Genomic DNA, 13,892 nt, shown 5'->3' with positions numbered 1-13,892 from the left:
TGGTGACTCAGACTCAAGTGATTCTTAAACCACGCTGTGAGAAACATCTGGAGCTACTGTAATTGATGTAAACCTACTAGCCTACCAGCAATCTGAGAGCAGAGACCAGATCTTATTCATCTTTATATAAACTGATTTGTAACTAGAGCCTTGTAGTTTAATTATCTGCTACCTAAACCAGTATCTCAAAAGCAATCAGCATTCAATAGATGCTTATTAACATACAGACTGCCACATTAGAAAAAAATTTTTTTTCCTTGGAGCCACAGTGTTTTATTACGAAAACAGAATAAAAACTTTGAAAACAAAACAATTCTTTCTAATGTAATGAAGAATTTGCTATTTTTTATTGTTTTCTGTACGTGAGTTATATGCAACTTGAAAAATAGTTCACGCAGCTCCCAAGGTAAAGAGATATATGAGTTACATATGCTTCATGAGGCCCCAGGCTCAAAACTAGGGTGAGTAAAATACAACTCACATGATAGTTAATGTGCTAGAAAAAAACTGTATGTGAATTTTTTCACAAGTTTTAAAAAATCTTTAAAAAAAAAGAAAACAAACAAGGAACCACTCAAAATTGTTGCTATATTTGGGGCACAACTACAAATGGACCAACTACAAACCAACCAAGCTTATTAAAAAAGAAAAAAGACAGGAATAGCGTATGCCTAATCCACACCTAAGAACCTAAGCAGACAACTAGTAGCCCAAACCCACATTGACCTGAACCCTGGAAAATCCACCTAGAACTTCTGAACATGAGGTAAAGAAACTTCTCTAAGTTTAGGAGGGCCAGGCTTCTGTCTTATTAATTAATTATCCTAACACCTCACATAGGACCTGATGCTGTTTTATAACTCCAAAATAATGAAGGGTAATTGTAGAGGCCTTAAAAGTAATGTCACAAAACAGAGTATATTTCAGGCTACAAAATTCCTACGTAGCAGACATGCAGGAAACCTGCCTTTGGTTTTTGCTGTCTTTTGGTATGATTTTGTTTTAGGGAGGAGATAGCTACTAACTGAAATTTCCATTGGAGTGTTAAATAAATTTAAATTTCATGGCTTTCAATATTTGGTTCTCATACAATTTATTTCCTGAAATAAATTTTACTCAAGAACAATAGCTCTCAACATTTTAAAATGTAAAACAATTATCTCTGTAAGTAACCAGAATGAAAGCTTTGCCACTAGGCTAAGCAAGCACGAGAACAAGTGACAGGAGATCAGAGACAGAGACTCTTCCCAAGCACCACGGCAGCTTCAGTGGGCAGGTGCGACTGCACCGACTCCCTGGCACCACCCTGCACAGGATTTGGTGCATCTCATGAGATCACCAAATGTAGACTGTACAGGTAACAAAAGTAATCTAAAGATAAATTTCTATGCCCAAGTTCTATTTATGGTAGACCCATGCTTTCTGAGTGCCTAAAAGTGGTTAACACTTAGCTAAGATCTTTCTCTAAGTCTCTAAGTTATTCTGTTCTACATCTGAAACCACACAAGAATCACTACTACTTACATTTCAAAAGTCCTGTATGATTTAAAAATTGTTTCCACACATTACCACAATTCACTCCCTTAATATAGCCATGAGGTCAATGGGATAGTCATTATCATCATCTCCACTTTGTAAATGAAGAAAGTAAGACCATAAGAATCAAGTGACTTACCCAGGGTAACAGTAAACAGCAGATCAGGACACACATTCACTATATGACACACATAAATCAGGTTCTGAGGCTGAGTAGCATAGCAAGAGGGAGTATAGACAGCTGGCTCAAAAGAAGGCAAAGTTGGGGAGGGCTAGCAGTTCGTGAGTAGAGCTGGGTGGGGTTGGAAGCCAGCCCCCACCTCCTAGTGGACGGTACAATCCTGTGACAGAACCTGCCCCTACACTTGGCCCGAGACAAGGGAAAGCAGCATGGGATGTACAGCTGGGCCCCTGGCTATGCCTCAAACGTACCCGAGGATGTAAACAGCAGCACAGACAGCATGATCAGAAGACACCATTTACACAGCCAAGACAGGGGACCGAAACCCATGATATTCCTAGACCTTAAAACCCTTATAGTGAGACAACCTGAGCAATCTAGTCAGCAAATCATCTGCACTACATGCTGAGCACCTACTGTGCCTCGCTGTAGGCATTGCACTTGGGGGTGTAATAGAATTCATCCTGTTTTCCCCTGCTCAAGGCTGCCCCAAAAGTTCAAGGTGGCAAAAAACTGAGACACCAAAATTGACATATTTTAAGACAGAAAGAAACCTGAAAGAGCAATCATGTACATCAACAGGGGGTGTCCTACAGATAAGGAAACTAAGGCCTACAAATTTGCCCTAGATAAGAAATAAATGAAATACACTAAGACATTATCATAAGAGATCTACTTCAGAAGACTTTCACTTCAATCTTTCTTACCAGTCAGGGAGTTACTTCTCACCACGTCACCAAGTCTTACCTTTTGGCTTTCAGCACATGTAGCACAGCCCTCAAAAACAGCTCATCAAATTCAATCTGTAGTTTCTCCATGGAGTAGGGCTGCAGGGCCAATCCTGAGCCTCGGTTATGACTCACATACTGGGCCCAGTGGTCACTCACATAGCAAAGGGTCATCCTGAGCATAAGGAGGGACAATATAGTACCTTTCATTAATTCATTCAATATCAGCACCTTTATGTTACATTTGAAGCATTAATTTCTTCAACACATATTTATTGAGCACCTACTATCTTCCAGGTACTGAAAGCAATACAATGGGAAAAATTTAAAAATTCTACCTTTATGGAACCTACATTTAGTGAAGGGCAAACAGACAATAAAAAAAAATAAAATATACAGTCAAGTAAAAGCAGGAGGGGAATAAAGTATGTCTGGGGATGCAGGGGTGGGCAGGGGTAAGGAGGTTGGCTGGCAGCAGGAGAAGCACCACTGAAGAGGGACATTAAAGTCTGGAAGACGGTGAGGAGTTAGTCACAAGAATATCTATGGCAAGAGTGTCCACACAGAAGAAACCGCCAGTGCAAAGGCTCCATGGGCTGTTAGGTATGTTTGAGGAACAGCACGGAAGCCAGTGCACAAAAGCAGAGTAAGGGACAGGAGACTGGCTGAAGAAGTAATCAGAAAAGCGGCAGGAAGCCAGATCGTGAAGGGCCCTGCAGGCCACCATGAGGACTTGGGCTTCCACTGTGAGTGAGATGGGGAGCACAGTAGGGTCTTGAGCAGAGACTGACAAGGGCTGACTCATGATTCACAGGGACACTGCCTGTTGCAAGAATATACTGAAGCCAGGAGCAGGGTTTGGGCAAGGCCAGAAGCAGAGAGATAAGTCAATAAGTTGTGAATGAACTAGGCTGGAGGCAGTGAAGGTGGTGAGAAGAGGCTGGATTCTCGAAAGAGCGTGTTTCACTGACCCAAAAGGACGCACGTCTTTCACACTAACGACTCTGCAATTAAAATGTATATTAATAGTGATGACATGATATTATAATTTGACAATAGTTTTTCTGTTTCAGTGGCACATAAAATTTATCTTTAGAATTAGTGGCATCTTAGATTTGATGAAAGATGGTATTTTGAAGGTAGAGAATGATAGAATTTTGAGTTAGACTAGATGTGGGGTATAAAAGAAAGAAAAGCTCAGGGATGCCACCAGGTGTTTTGCCCTGAACAACTAAAACAGAAAAGAGTTGCCACTCACTAAAACTGCGAGTAGGAGGAGCAGTTTGGGAGGTGAGGAGAATAAGTTCACTTTGGGAGTATTAAATTACAACATTCGGGAGTCATCCATGTGGAGGTGCTAAGTTGGTAGTTGAATATACAAGTTTATGAGAGAGGCATGGGCTAGAAATAAAACTGTGAGAATAACGGTATTTAGATATTTAAAGATATAAGAATGGATGGCATCCCAAGAAGCGAATGTGGATAAAAAGAAGGAGTCCAGGGACTGAGTCCCAAGCACTCCAACATTATGAAGTCTGGAGTGAGAATGAAACCACCAAGGAGGTAGAGAATGAATGGCCACCGACTTGGAATATTACCTGATCATATAACCAATTCGCTTCACAAATTGCCTATAGCGTGCTCTGTTAAAGGTTTCTAACCCCACGGCCAGAAGTTCCACCAATGAGTTGGCAAAGGCAAAAATTTTCATCATCTCTTGAGGTCTTGTTGTTTCAGGTAAATAATCACCTGGAAATTAATCAGATAAAAGGAAAAAGTTATAATTACTATGAAAAAACCCTAGAAGATACAAGTGTGTAAATACTTTAATGAAGAACCAAAGCCAAGATGGAGAGGAATTAACAATCCCACTACTCTGGCTCCTGTATCAATGAGAAATGGAAAACTTGAAACAAAGTGCAAAATTAAAAATAATTTATTAAACTGGGCAATGCACAAGATAGCCTTCCCAAATTTAAGCACAAAGTGGGAAATAAGAATAAAAGAAGTCTATAATACACACAAGAAAACCTGAATCAGCAGCCTAAACAAGAAGTCAAGGTGTCCATGCTCAGAGGGAAAAAAAAGAAGAAGAAAAACTTGATGGAGCGTTCCTGTGTTGGAGCTTGCCACTGTTACATTTTACATATGACAAAAGAAATTAGTCTACCTTTTGCTTTAAACCCAAGAAGATGCTGAAAGAGTTCATGAAATGGGAACTGTGATAAAAGGATAACCAAGTCATCCTCATTAAGGAGAATCCAACTGGTCTCAGGGTCTTCATCCTAAGGGAAAAGATAGAAGAATCACGTCAGCTGATCTGATCAGATCACACTATGGTCTAGAGTTATGAAAGCTAAGTTATCACAGGTCTCAATGGTACACATGTGATATCCTCATGAGTCTTCATGGACTTTTTCTCCAGGACTAAAATTTATAGTCTCAGTTCCACATATAGCCAGCAAATCCCCTGAAATTATAAGCACAATTTTACATGTGTCTGAGTCATGGCCATGACCAGTGACTGAAACTGGTCTCATTAAATTTTCATCCCAAAGAAGACAGAAAAAAGAAATCCTCTACAGTGAGGACTTATATAGGGCTCAGTGCTCTGACATCACTCAAAGAACCATCTACTAGAGTCCAAGTCATTTTAGTTACACTTCTCTTCCCCCAAAATCAAAGTCTACTGTAGTACTCAACAGTCTACTTAGGAAGCAATTAACAGTTGCTACAAGTGACTGAAATTCTGTTGTCAGCACTGTTGAAAGCAAGATAAAAGTAACAGTGGTCATACCCACAGATTATATAGGGGAAAATTTTGGGGGTCTTTTTGTTTGATACATAGTACTAAAGTCACCTTAGAAAGCAAGCTGACTTATGTCTTAACATATACTACATTAAAAATGGAAGGATGAGCTGGCACAGTGGCTTGCACCTGTAATCCTAGTACTCTGGGAGACTGAGGAAGAAAGATTGCTTGACCTCAGGAGTTTGACACCAGCCTGAATAAGAGTGGGACCCCATCTCTACTAAAAATAGAAATATTAGTCAGTCATTGTGGTGCATGCCTGTAGTCCCAGCTACTCGGGAGGCTGAGGCAGGAGCATTGTTTGAGCCCAGGAGTTTGACATTGCAGTAAATGATGATGACGCCACTGCACTCTACCTGAGGCAACAGTGCGAGACTCTTGTCTCAGGAAAAAGAAAAAAAAAAAAGAAAGATATAAAAAGATCCTGAGAACCTAAAGAATATATCACTTCAATTTCAACAAGGGACCAGTGCAATTCATTCACCATTTCCTTAAGCTACTCATTTTTATACCCTCCTATATATCTAAAATGGCTAACAAACAAGAGCCTCAGAAGCTCTACTTAGAGCAGTAGTTTGCAACTCTGTCTGTACATTAGAATCACCAAGGAGACTCTGAAACACCTAGATGTGTGGGTAGGGGCCTGGGTAAGGTCTGCACATTGCCCGGGTGACTCTAATATAAGCTAGTGTGGAGAAACCACTGACGTGGATGATCCAGAGTGCCTTCCTTCCCATGGCCTCTTCTGATTCAACAACACTCCCAACTTTCTCATCGACTCCCCAAGTACCTGAACTCACCCAACGTTTAGTGAGTGCTAGCCAGAAGCCAAGCACCAATGCAGAGTCCTTCATCATTATCTAGCAGAATAAATGGGAATAAATGCAGAACACCTGCCAGAAAAAAGACTTCTTCCCCAAGAAAGAGCACTCTGAAAAAAGAAAAAATATTGCTCCACTACAACATTTAGAAGATCAATTTGTCCCAGCTCCTGAGAAGCTTTCTTAAGGACAACTGCTCAGTCTCTAGCCAACATGTATGCATATCCACATCATGTATCACCACCTCACCACTTGCAAGTCTCAGGAAGTGCAAAATGACCATGAAGGGGGATCCTCAACTCCGAATGAGCACTGGGGGAAATACACAGAGGGCATCACCACAGCTGCCGTGGCTGTCACTCTGAGAACTGTAAGCTGCACACCTTCATCTCCTCTTAAAGAAAAAGATTTTAATAAATACAGTCACTGGCCATCCTGGACAAGAACATGAAATCACGATTTGGATCAGAAAAAAGGACTAGCACTAATAATTAGCTGGAGAAAAAACAGTTACAGTAGAAAGAAAAATTAACAAGTATTATCTCAAGAAGCTGGATTGTGATCATTAAATTCTCGGCAAAAATAGAAAACCATCCTCTATCTTTCAAATGAGAAGTTCTAGATAAGAAGTTTATAAGAGTTAAAGGGAGAAACTTGGTAAGCTCCAGCCATTCAGACCATCTGTAGGTGAAACCCCAAGCCCAGAAACTTGTTACCGTAGGAAAGAAACTCCTAATGTAAATTTTACAGAATATGGCTATATTTAACTTCTAGGTGCCAAACTGTCCCAGCTGAACAGAAGGATATTCTAGAGAAGGGTAGCACAGCAGGCTGGCCCAAAACACAGCCTCTGGAAGCTCCACATTTAATGACACTATGATTTGGGATAAGGTTACTTAACCCCCTCTGCACCTCAGTTTCCTCGTCTGTAAAAGGGGATCACAACGGTCTTACCTGATGGGTTGTTGGGAGAATTAAATGAGATGCTATGTGAAAGGTGCTTAGAACAATACCTGGCACTTAAGAAGAGTTCAAAAATGATTAATCAAAATAATGCAGACAGGTCGAGTTACCTCTTCTCCTCCCTCATCTACTAGTGTCCAGGTCCCAGACCCAGGCCCTGAGGAAGATGGCTTCCGTTCGCTGGGCTTCATATGGCACATAAACTCGGCTCGATTTCTAAAAGACAAGGGAAATGACTCAATCACATGCACACAGAAAGCCCTATATGAGTGCATTCTGGATCACCTACTCACCCTATAGAAGAGTCAGACATCAACCTAATCTTCAAATGGTTTAAATTAGTAAATAAAAACTGGTTAAAAATCAAGGATACTAAAACCTCACTAATTTTGGTGGAGAGACTACAAACGGTCTGACTCAGTAATGAGAACTGCAGAAAAGCAGTTATACTAGCAATTCCCAGCACACAGTGCAAGCTCAACATAAGAACAGCTGCAATGCCTGAACCCAAACCAGGCTCACAAAGTGTTACCAGGGAGATGACTTTAGCAAGCATGGCTTATTGAATACAAAGGGTAATGCAGAGGCTTTTTTGTTTAGGGCAAAAGTACATATAAATACAAAAACATCTGTGAGTCAAATCATATCTACCATGTGTAGAAGCAGCCCCCATATCCAGGCAGTAAGGGGAAGGAAGCTGGGAGAATTCCTGCCAGCCAGGCTTTCACAAGGTGTTGGCTGGATCTGATAAGCAGGTGTAACCAGGAAAATTTCCTCTAAGACCACAACCCAGTTCTGTCCTCTGTTCCTTCTTCTCTGCCCTGACCCTGAAATTCACCCACTCCTATCCATAATCAGAAACTTTCTTCAATGACTTCCAGTTCTGTAGCTCTAATGCTGTCCTTTCAACCCAACAGGCTCGAGTCCTGAACTCCAGATGTCCATTTGTGTCACTTGTATGAGTCCACTTGTATGTATCAATGACCTCAAATTTTCCTCCTTTACAAAACAGCTCTTCTCTCTGTCTTTTCAGTCTGTTAGGGCTGCCGACACCCTCTCATTCACTTAGACTCAGAAGTCCAGGGCTACATCTGACTCATTGTTTTCCCACATGCTTTATTGTATCAGCTACTACATCCTTTCCTGGAAAGATGAACTTTAGCATCCCTTCCTGTTTCCCATCACAATTACTCCAATTCAAGCCAGAGGTAAATAGGCTTTCTAGAACAAAAGACCAGTGGTACACTGCTCAGAGTCACCTACACAGAGATCCCACTTTCTACACCAAAAGGATGTCCCCTCTCGGTGATGGGTTGGGTTCCAGAGCTGGACATTTGTAACCATTCAATTAAGCAGATGTGCATACTCTTCTTCTGCCTCCAGTTCATCCTAATCTTCCTTAAATACGTTTACTTCTGTTTTAAAATCCTCAATTGCTACAAAGTCTAGACCATATCAAAGCTAGTTTCCTCCACCTTAATTTCAAGGCCTTCTATAATTCAACTCTCCCTAGTTATTCATCTTTGCCTTCTTCGCTCCAGCTAAGATAATCCCCTACCTGTCCTTTGTGCAGCTATCCTAACTTGTGCTGGGGTCTCTGCTCATACTGTTCTCCCACCTACATGCCCTCACTAGTCCTTCTCTCCTCTGGAAATCCAATCCATTCTTCAACCCAGCTCAACTACCATGGAATCTTCTCTAACTACTCCATTCAACTCTTTATTCTCTTCATTTTTATTGCATCAGTGATAGCTTCACAATTCAGCACTTATATCTCTTTGTGCTTTTTTTCCTCTGGCATTACATCTCTTCTTCCAAGGAACAGATCATCTTTTTGTGCCTGTGGCACCTTTCACAATGGCATATATGATAAGAGAGGTAAATCCACTAAAACAGGTACCCCCCCAAAACATTTGTTTATATACATGTAGTTAGAAGAAGTATCAAACCCAAAGAAAATCTACAATGCTAAATTCTAGAATTCTGACACTTCCCCGAGTAGTTCTTTGGATCTGGGGAGTTTAGCAAGTCAATGCCTTGAAAGAAATCAAGATTTAAACTTCTACTTCACAAAGCTCTATCCACACTTACTTGACAGGAGACATCAGCAGGGCAAGGGACTGCATAAAATGAAAGACCCCTGATGGGTTATTCAACACCTTGATCTGAAATCAGAAAAGGAAAAAAACATATTGTAAAAAACCAATAACCCAAGCACCCACTATCTTAGTTCACAAGCATTCTAAAAGTTGCTGTTAAGAGATCAAAGCTAAAATTGGAACCTAACCAAAATGAGTGAGATGCAGCCGGGTTACCTAGCAGCACTGAGTCAGCTGTACTGAAAGGGTAGAGGTAGCTGAGCAGTTTATGTCAGCTACCTATAACAACATGGAAAAAAAGATACTACTGCAACTTTAACCCAAAGAGAAACAAAACCAAAACAAAAAATCCCCCTTCCACCTAAAAAGATTCAGACTTCTTGCCAACAGAAACACTGAAGAAAAGGAAATGTGGAGAAGTTGAACTTGGCAAACACTTTGGCGCTCCTGCCCATCTGAGTGGCTGCGCTAAGTAAAAAAGTGCAGCAAAGGCAAGCAACAGAGAGGAGAAACTAGAGATCATGCAGTCACCTCGTAAGTATATGAGAGTTGATCACCCAGACCTGAGATCTCTGCTAGTATTAAAGAAGTTTGAGATGTGATTTCTGTTTTTACCTGTACCAACTGTGGTGTGAGATGCATTAATTTAGGAAGCTGTGTTGAGTACTATAGAAAAAAATGTCCTGGTGAGCCTTCCTGCACAGAAATTGTATAGAATTAAATACTACTGAACCTACCAAGCCAGACTACAACTGAACTTGTGCAATTCTATCATAATTTCATCAAGTATGGGTGGCCTAAGAAGTTTCAGCATAGAAACTCCTATAAATATACACTCGATATATTTTAAGAATTTTATTTTAAATATCAATATTTTTTAAGTTGCCTATTTTTTTCATAAAGTCATTTCTTCAGGAAAATGTCTAATAAAACCTCTACCCCACCCACCAGAAGACCATTCATAATACCTGGATGAAAGGAACAGCCCATTTACTAACACCAGCTGGGCATCGAAGAATATGGTTTAAAAGGAAGAGGTGATCTCCAGGACAGCCAACTCTTTGTAGTACTGATACCTGAACAAATAAAGGAAAAATGGTCTCACTCTTTAAAAAAAATAAAAGGATAATTTACCTAGGGGGCTAATAACCTCGTTTATCCAATGTTTAAATACACAAAATCTTTTAGTGTAACCAGATATAAGATATACTGTTTACCAGTTGAGTTTCTACCACAGAGGCCTGTGACTCTATGAGTACTATGATAACACTGTAAGTTTCCCTGCAAATCTAATTTTTGTTTTCTGGCAAATTAGACATCATTAATGTTCCTGGCCACAAGTGAATAGATACAGTAGTTTATTCTTAGTTTGTAATAGTTTCTTTTTTGTTTTTCTTTATCTTGAAATGTCTTTATTTTGTTTTCATTTTTAAAATATAGTTTTACTGGATATAAGATTCACAGTTGACAGTGTTATATTTCAGCACACTGAATAAGCTGTCCCACTGCCTTCTGGCCTCCGTTGTTTTTTGTTTGTTTGTTTTTTTATGTAAAAGTTTATTAATGTTTGAGTATATTATATTTTAAACTATGTTTTTTATTTCGGCATATTATGGGGGTACAGATTAGTTTCTTAAGTCCAAATAAGTAAGTTGGAAGTATCACCCCTTAAAGAACTCTAGTATCAACTTTTGAAAAGCACCCAAGGCAGCCCCATTGAGAAACATAACCAATAAATAAACTAATACCCCCCAACACCAAACCTAACATTTTTCCTAAGTTTTCCAAATCCTGCCACTTTTCTTCTTTATCTTTAAAAAAAAAAACTTTTAAGTATGACTAAGTGTAACATTAAACATCAGATGACAAAAAGAATGATATATGGAACATTTTCAGATCAGGTACAGATTGAGCATCCCTTATCCAAAACACATGGGACCAGAAGCGTTTCAGATTTTGGATTTTTTCAGATGTTGGAATATTTGCATATACATAATGACATATCTTCGGGATGGGACTCAAGTCTACACACAATATCCATTTATGTGTCACATACAACTTATACACATAGCCTGAAGCCTATTCTATATAATATTTTTAATCATTTTGTGCATGAAACAAAGTTTATGTTAAGCACTTCCATGCGGAATTTCCCACTTGTGGAGTCATGTAAGAGCTCAAAAAGTTGGAATTTTGGAGCATTTCAGATTTCAGATTTTTAAATTACGAATGGCCAACATCTAGCCTTCAATTTGGCATACTGCCTGCATTTCCATTTCTTCCTAAGTTGAAGGTCAGAGTTGATTTAACATAATATTTAATAGAAAAGCACTTTGTGCTCAACAATATACGAGATAAACACCTTACCACCATCTACCATGATCAAAGTCACTAATAAACTCATTAAATGAATTAGCTAAGAAGCTGTTGAAGAAAACATATGTTGAAATAGATAATTCTTAAATTATTAGGGAAATAAAAGAAAGACCATCATGTCTATTTCTGTTCCCTTACCAATTTCTGCAGCCAGAGAAGAATATCATCATGGAACTGAGTATCTTCATTAACTCTCCTGGTGAACATGAACAAGACACTAATGCATTCCTTTAGCTGACACAGATCAGAGGGAATGCTTTCTGTCTGTTTAGAAGCTATAAATTAAAGAGAATATTAAATGAGTCCCTCATAAATGGTATTTTTGAGAGAATTCTTAATGTCTTAAACAAAAAAACCCTTTAAAATAGTTCAGATCAAAATACAAGGAGAAAAGTTACATGAAAATATCTGAATTTCTACTAAATAGACAAACCAAAAAAGTATTTAACTTTGAAGTATTTCAAAGCAAAGGAAAATCAACCCCACTATAATTCATTATTTTTTATTTGAAAATCAGCAGATCTCTAAACTACCCCAAGCTCTTTGATTAGTTAAGAAAACAAAGTGGAGGATGTAGAACTTTACAGGATCCTAATAATCTCTCCCAGGAAAGAAAAATTTGCATAATTCAATAAGCACATTTAATACTTAATATATCAATAGTAAAGGCTAATTTCTGTTTTTTATTCATTTTTTTGAATTTATTTTTATTTTTAAAAAATAGAGACAGGGGTCTTACTCTAACTCAGGCTGGTCTCGAACTCCTAAGCTCAAGCTATCCTCCTGCCTCAGCCTCCCAGAGTGCTAGGATTACAGGCGTGAGCCACTGCGCCCAGCCAAGGCTAATTTCTTAAAACCTAAAACAAGATGAAAAATTCAGGACATTATAGATCCTCTGCTGGGATACTAAACAAAATAGTCCAATAAACTGGACAAGCAAAAATAAACTGCAAATGACAAAGGATTAAAAAGTATTTGGGGCCGGGCGCTGTGGCTCACGCCTGTAATCCTAGCTCTTGGGAGGCCGAGGCGGGCGGATTGCTCAAGGTCAGGAGTTCAAAACCAGCCTGAGCAAGAGCGAGACCCCGTCTCTACTATAAATAGAAAGAAATTAATTGGCCAACTGATATATATATAAAAAATTAGCCGGGCATGGTGGTGCATGCCTGTAGTCCCAGCTACCCGGGAGGCTGAGGCAGAAGGATCACTGGAGCCCAGGAGTTTGAGGTTGCTGTGAGCTAGGCTGACGCCACGGCACTCACTCTAGCCTGGGCAACAAAGTGAGACTCTGTCTCAAAAAAAAAAAAAAAAGTATTTGGATTATAAGTTTTATAATCAAAAACTACTTCTGGACTCAACTTGGTAAAAATCACATAAACTGGGCCAGGCGCCAGTGGCTCACGCCTGTAATCCTAGCACTCTGGGAGGCCGAGGCGGGCGGATTGCTCGAGGTCAGGAGTTCAAAACCAGCCTGAGCAAGAGCGAGACCCCATCTCTACTCTAAATAGAAAGAAATTAATTGGACAACTAATATATATAGAAAAAATTAGCCGGGCATGGTGGCACATGCCTGTAGTCCCAGCTACTTGGGAGGCTGAGGCAGGAGGATCGATCACTTGAGCCCAGGAGTTTGAGGTTGCTGTGGGCTATGCTGATGCCACGGCACTCACTCTAGCCTGGACAACAAAGCGAGACTCTGTCTCAAAAAAAATAAATAAATAAATAAAATAAAATAAAATAAAAAGCACATAAACTAGGACAGCAAAGGACATTAATGACAGATTTTTGGAATCCTAGGGAAGCACCGAATGACAGCCCTGGGGGAAGGGAGACCTAGCGCTGGTCTTCAGAAATGTCATTAGGGCAGATCTCAATGCTACATTGGGGGAGGCAAGGTAAAACAGCAAGTGCAAATGTACTGTGTAAGACTAATTCCTACACAGTCAATTTGACCAGACTACACCCCTCAATTTTTTTCATTTCAAAACACAAGAGTGAGCTCTTCATTTCTTACACACCTTGGCCTTGCTGATGAATTGCTAAAGATCTCAGAACAGCCGAACTATTGAGCAATCCATAGATATAAGACTCCACTTGCAATCTTGAGAGCACAGAAGTGTAAGAATGCAGGGCCAGGGTCTGGTGGAGGTGCTCAGATTTGGCATCAAATAGCTTCTTTAGCTCCCCTAGTGCATTCTCATTCATCTCTACTCGTTGGTAGCGATGATAGCCGGAAACTTTCACTTGATCTGCACAGATACCCTACCAGTAGACAAAAAGGTAAAAATATGAAACCAGTTACTCTTTGCATCTACAGTAATGAGGCAGGAGGTACAAGATATATAGATTTCAGTACCATCTTCAACGAGCTTGTAA

General features: G+C 39.7%; 1 protein-coding gene across 2 annotated transcripts in view; it reads right to left on the bottom strand.

Moving 5' to 3' along the window:
* Positions 1-13,892, bottom strand: part of EPG5 (ectopic P-granules 5 autophagy tethering factor) — a 98,877-nt gene that overhangs the window by 72,831 nt on the left and 12,154 nt on the right. For both annotated transcript variants that reach the window (XM_012790312.2, XM_012790313.2), the window contains exons 3-10: positions 13,535-13,778; positions 11,655-11,791; positions 10,109-10,216; positions 9,133-9,206; positions 7,152-7,257; positions 4,616-4,730; positions 4,044-4,194; positions 2,465-2,620 (exon numbers count right to left, since the gene is read on the bottom strand). In XM_012790312.2, the coding sequence (XP_012645766.2) occupies positions 2,465-2,620; positions 4,044-4,194; positions 4,616-4,730; positions 7,152-7,257; positions 9,133-9,206; positions 10,109-10,216; positions 11,655-11,791; positions 13,535-13,778 (1,091 nt within the window). The remainder of the gene's footprint in view (positions 1-2,464; positions 2,621-4,043; positions 4,195-4,615; positions 4,731-7,151; positions 7,258-9,132; positions 9,207-10,108; positions 10,217-11,654; positions 11,792-13,534; positions 13,779-13,892) is intronic.

The sequence above is a fragment of the Microcebus murinus genome, chromosome 17 (assembly GCF_040939455.1).
Source record: "Microcebus murinus isolate Inina chromosome 17, M.murinus_Inina_mat1.0, whole genome shotgun sequence".
In the NCBI taxonomy this organism is placed as follows: Eukaryota; Metazoa; Chordata; class Mammalia; order Primates; family Cheirogaleidae; genus Microcebus; species Microcebus murinus.
Note: the sequence above shows the minus strand (reverse complement) of the source record. Positions and strands in the feature narration are given on the sequence as shown.